This window comes from Sinocyclocheilus grahami, unplaced genomic scaffold, assembly GCF_001515645.1.
Source record: "Sinocyclocheilus grahami isolate Dianchi unplaced genomic scaffold, SAMN03320097.WGS_v1.1 scaffold530.1, whole genome shotgun sequence".
NCBI lineage: Eukaryota > Metazoa > Chordata > Actinopteri > Cypriniformes > Cyprinidae > Sinocyclocheilus > Sinocyclocheilus grahami.
Window position 1 is genome coordinate 880,638 of NW_015505709.1, and position 5,272 is coordinate 885,909.

The 5,272-nt window shown below is 40.5% G+C and overlaps 1 protein-coding gene across 1 annotated transcript in view; it reads right to left on the minus strand.

The window, feature by feature from the left end:
• Positions 1–1,099: 1,099 nt before the first annotated feature.
• Positions 1,100–5,272, minus strand: part of LOC107555300 (cyclin-K-like) — a 12,078-nt gene continuing 7,905 nt past the window's right edge. Inside the window, exons 7-11 of the mRNA XM_016238056.1 lie at positions 4,823–4,992; positions 4,467–4,669; positions 3,879–3,912; positions 2,870–2,938; positions 1,100–2,690 (exon numbers count right to left, since the gene is read on the minus strand). Of these exons, the coding sequence (XP_016093542.1) occupies positions 2,119–2,690; positions 2,870–2,938; positions 3,879–3,912; positions 4,467–4,669; positions 4,823–4,992 (1,048 nt within the window). The 3' untranslated portion in view covers positions 1,100–2,118. The remainder of the gene's footprint in view (positions 2,691–2,869; positions 2,939–3,878; positions 3,913–4,466; positions 4,670–4,822; positions 4,993–5,272) is intronic.

Consider the following 5,272-nt stretch of genomic DNA (forward strand, 5'->3'; position numbering starts at 1 on the left):
GCAAATTCATGTCACTTGCTAAATTAGGCAGATGTCCACAACTCAAAACCCATGAACAAAACTATGAAAGAAAGAAAAAAACACATTGCTATATTAAATACCGGTTTATTGGCAATTGGGAAACATGGTTTGTGTTTAACACAATTGTTTGCTGAATTATTGGCTGCAGAGAGCAATATTGGGGCTATATTGGTATACTTGATGTCTTACATAGGGCCTAATTCCAGTAAACATGCCAATGCAAAATTAAAAAAAGAAAAAAATGTCGGAGGGCATTGCCCCCTAATGGTATTGAAGGGACATTACAAATTTTTACACTCATTTCATCTCATTGACAACCTAACAAAATTCAAACCGAATCAACTTATTGTAGTAAATGTATTGTGACCACACTTTTATATATAATATACTTTGACTACTTAGCTTCACATGCAAAACGCTTAATAAACACCTACTTTGCTGTAAATGCTATTTTTGTTTTATTTTGCAATGCACTCATAATGGATGTTTATGGCGCAAGACATTCCATGTGTGTGTGTGTGTGTGTGTGTAGGTTAATGTCACAATACATAATACATACTGCATGCACAATGAGGCATAACAAAATGTATATAAGATATGGAAAAGACAATGTTTTCTGATAACCTATCCAAGTTAATATTTTCAGCTAACCAAATAGTAAGCCTGACTGAACACTTTAAATTCAATAATAAATTAATCATGAACAGATCAATAGTCATAAATGCAAATATAAGAATAAAACTTAATCATTAATACATTTTAACTAATGCCCCGTTTATCATTACACAATATGATGTAGTTTATTAATGTAATTCAAGTTTTAATAGTGTTCATTTTAGAAATGTATACTGGCTTATATCTTGGGAAACATGTTTTAATCTTTCTATCCAGGAGCTCGTTTGAAACAGGCAAGGTTTGTAAGAAACTTTCCCACGATATTCTCATGTGAAACCATATCATGTTTAAACCTTGTGTATCACAATGTGTTTTTTTATTAAACACTTATAACTGAATCTGTTTTTTAATTGATAGCATGACAGTGATGCAATTTAAAACAAGACACAATTCAGGAAATGCACAAGGGGAAAAAGACTTTTATTATCTGCCTAAAAAAATCAACAGGCAAACACAAGGTGGTTGAGCATAGCAAGTCCTTTGCTGATTAAATACTAACCAAACTAAGGCACATACGGGAAACTATGGAACTAACATGTCCATCAATCAACGGACTTGATCTCAGGTCAGTCAAAGATGCCAGAAATGCATCTGAATAAAAGGACTGCTAAGGATGATTTGTGGGATATTTTTCCCCATGTTGATAAGAAAAAAAGATGAATTCTGCAACACACCAACTAAAAAGCAAAGCCAAAGGGGAGTGAATACATAACATTTAAAAAAAAAAAGGTTCTCTGTACAACCAAGAATTCATTATTCATTCACAAAAATGGGTTTGGAATGTAAGTGGTGATGTGAACGAATCTAAAGGGATAGTTTCCCCAAAACATAAAACTCCTGTATGATTTTTTTTTTCTTTTCATGCAAAAACCATTCATACGGACCAGAAAAAAACACTATGAAGTAATCCTTACTACTTGAGATGTGAAACCATATAATAACTTTGTAAAAAGCTAAAAACATCTCTATTATATGACTTCAGAAACATCTTATGGACCAAGTCGTAGATCACAAGTTGTATGGTCCATTCTTTTTTTAGATGTTTTATATATATATATATATATATATATATAGACCAAACATGGTCAATGTGAACCATTGTATGGAAAATATCCATGAAGATATTTCAAAATTCTCTTTTGCATACAGATTTAGAACAACACGAGCTAGAGTAAATACATCAGTTTTTCATTTTGGGGTGAACTATCCCTTTAAATCGCATTGGTGGATATAAAGTCTACAGAGCGGTGAAACCCTGAACCCAAGCGGAAGTCTGTGGTATTCTCGGCAGCTGAAATGTCTGTACCTTCCTGTGAAACCTGCATCAGAATACATATAAACCTGATACAGACTGTATATTGTAGACAGGCACATGAATCATGGGCCTAAACCAAGGTGTGAAGGACTGATTTAATTCACCTCTCATCTCATCCACGCCCCTCTGTTCATTCCTGCCACAGGCGGCATGGCGTGGGGCGGCAGCGGCACCTGAGGTTGGCCGGGTGGAGGTGGGTACCCAGCGGGTGGTAAGCCCATTACAGGAGGGGGCACAGTGTGCCCTGGTGGCATACGTGGGGGTGGAGGAGGGTAGCTGGGGTTGTAGCCCGGAGGGGGGTAAGCTGGGGTGGGTGGGGGCAGATTGGGAGGAGGGTAAGTGCTTGGGGGAGGAGGGCCTGGAGGTGGGGGGTTTGAATGTGGATAGACGTGTGGGTGGTACGGGAGGCCGAATGAAGGGGGCATGGGCGCGTAGGATGGCGCTTCAGTCTTCATCATAGACTGCAGACTCTGATATCCCTCGCCGGACATGTACGAACTGGACGTGGACATTCCCATGATATAGCTGGAGGGAGGAGGGGGTGGCGGGCGGTGAGGCAAAGGGGGCGGGGCCCCGTGCGGCAGAGGAGGAGCCGGGCCCTGTGCTGGATCCATGTCAGCTGATGTGGCCGGTTCTGCTTCAGCGGGAGGAGCTGGGACGGCAGATGGAGCCTTACGATCTATGCGTGGACAGACATTATTATAGTACCAATTATTTACATTATACTTCACTTTTTTATAGTTTTTATTAGCAAGCATCATTGCATTGTGTGTATATACACTACTTTCAAAAGTTTGGGGTTGGTAAGATTTCATAAGATTTATTTTGCTGCCTATTTCAAAACACAGAGAGCCTCACCTGGGGGTTGGGACACAGGAAGAGGGGGCATAGGACTCTCCAGGCGTGGTATCTTAGACCCAACTTGCTCTGTTTCAGAGACAGAGAGAAAATAGCACTTAAAGGGGGTCATCGGATGCCCATTTTCCACAAGTTGATATGATTCTTTAGGGTCTTAATGAAATGTCTGTAACATAGTTTGGTTAAAATTTCTCAATGGTAGTGTAAAAAAACACCTTTTTACCCGGTCAAAAACACCTCTTTTCAGAGCAAGCCGTTTTGTAGCATTTTCCTTTAAATGTTAATGAGCTCTGCTGCCCCCGCCCCTCTCTTCCGAGCAGCTCTCTGAGGGACTGTTTACTTTAGCCGCATTCATCGTGAAATTTGCTAATTAGCACATTATTAGGAAAGGCGATTTGTACGGATTCTTTAAAAAAACCTTATACTCCCTTCTTCTGTAGGTGAAGCTGGATCACGAATGATTCCCGCAAACATTTATGTAGATCGGGGGCGCATTCCCTTCAAAAACAAACGGAATCCACTGCGTCTTCAGCGGCTCAGATGTCGAGAGTAAATGACGACTGCTATGTTCATTATTACATCCAACAACTGAACACCTCAATCACTTAGGAGCCATTCTTGTCTACATCTGGTCTGGCGGTGAAACAATGGCGGACTGATGACAGCTCACTCAGGGCGGGTCTAAGGTAAGACACCACTCCAGTCTGTGCTGAAACGCCACTGTCAATCAAACTACCCTGGGAGGGGCCTGTCAAGATCGGCTCGATTTGGGGTAAAGATTTTAGTAGATAAAAAAAAAAAACACTGGGTGGATTTTTATCATTATAGGGTGGTTGTTTTATCATTATAGACTGTCATCAGTCTGTGTACACACACTGCCAACACACATTTCAGTTCAAACAACTTGTAAAAGTGCATGTAGCATCGGATGACCCCTTTAATACAAATTCATAATCTCACAGACAAGATTTATTATTATGACACTATAAAAATGTCCAGAGTGATTTACCTGTTGGGGCTTTAGGTTCGTCTTTAGGAGAGACCTACAAAACAAAATAAAACATGAGCCTTAAATACCTCACAATTCTTCAAGAAACTAATTTTTTTTTGTTACAGATCTACCATGAGTTCTGAGACCGTTCGATTGCACTGCTATAAGGTTCTGTAAAAGCCACAATTTAAAGGAATATTTCATCCAAAAATTAAAAGTAAAAATTTTAAATAAACTTCTTTTATAGAAGTTTTTTTTTGTCCGTACAAAAATAAATGTTTTGGTTTGGTTACCAACATTCTTCAAAATAAGTTCTTCTGTGTTCTGCAGAAGTAAGAAAGTCATACAGGTTTAGAACAATATGAGCATGAGTAAATGATGACAGAATTTTCATCTTTGGGTAAACTATGTCTTTAATGTGATTTCAACTTTTAAAAATGAATTCAGTTTTAATAGCCAAATTCCCGGTAAAGACTACACTATCCATAATCCTGAAGCAGGCAGCCTCATAAGAGTCCGGGATGAGCGCATGTGTGCCAGGGAGGTGACCTGAATGATGAGTGTTTTCCATAATTTATCAGAGCTGGTTGTGAATGCTTTACTTACATGTTGTCGTTTAATCTTGGCGGGTGGGCTGGCCTGGGGGGAGTTTTTTTTGGAGGGAGGTTGAGCAGGTGGGTTCTGCCCCCCTGACTGGCCAGGCTGAGCAGCAGGAGGGGGTGGAGGTTTCTCTTTGTCCTGTATCTGAGGCTGCTGGGGTATCGGCTGCTTACCCTGAGAGTACAAATCCAGAATCTGGTGGCAGATGTCTGAAGAACACAAGACAAGGGTAGAGATCATGAAAATGCTGGAAGAGAGCAGTGTATCATGACACAATGAACTAGACTGCTCTGGTTAATGTTGCCATATGAAAATAATTAGATGTAGAGAGGGCTTGTGCCCTGTCTGCTGCAGTCTCTTACCCTCCAGCAGCTCCACCGGCACATCCTGCACAAACTGCTCCCACCAGCGGCGAGACGACTGCTTAGACGTCCACTCCTGAATGTCAAACTTACACAGCCGGCCGGCGAGGTACATGACTGCCACTGCTATGATCTCTGTCTCCCACTGAAGGGACAGCATTGTGCAGAGGCTGGAAATACACACAAACATGCTAATAAAACACTGGGGCTACTATGTCCAAAATTAACTAGTTTTAAATTTAATTGATAATTTGTCCCTCAACGACGCAACTGATGTGAGTAAAAGACATGCAAAGAAAGTTGAAATGTCGCAAACTGTGCATCCCTAAACAACTTTATCTAATAAATTTACCATTAGACGTCTAAGAAGCTTCATGACTTATGAGGAATATATATATATATATTTTTTGGCGTTTTTGCCTTTGGGGGGGGGGGGGGTGGGGAAAGGGC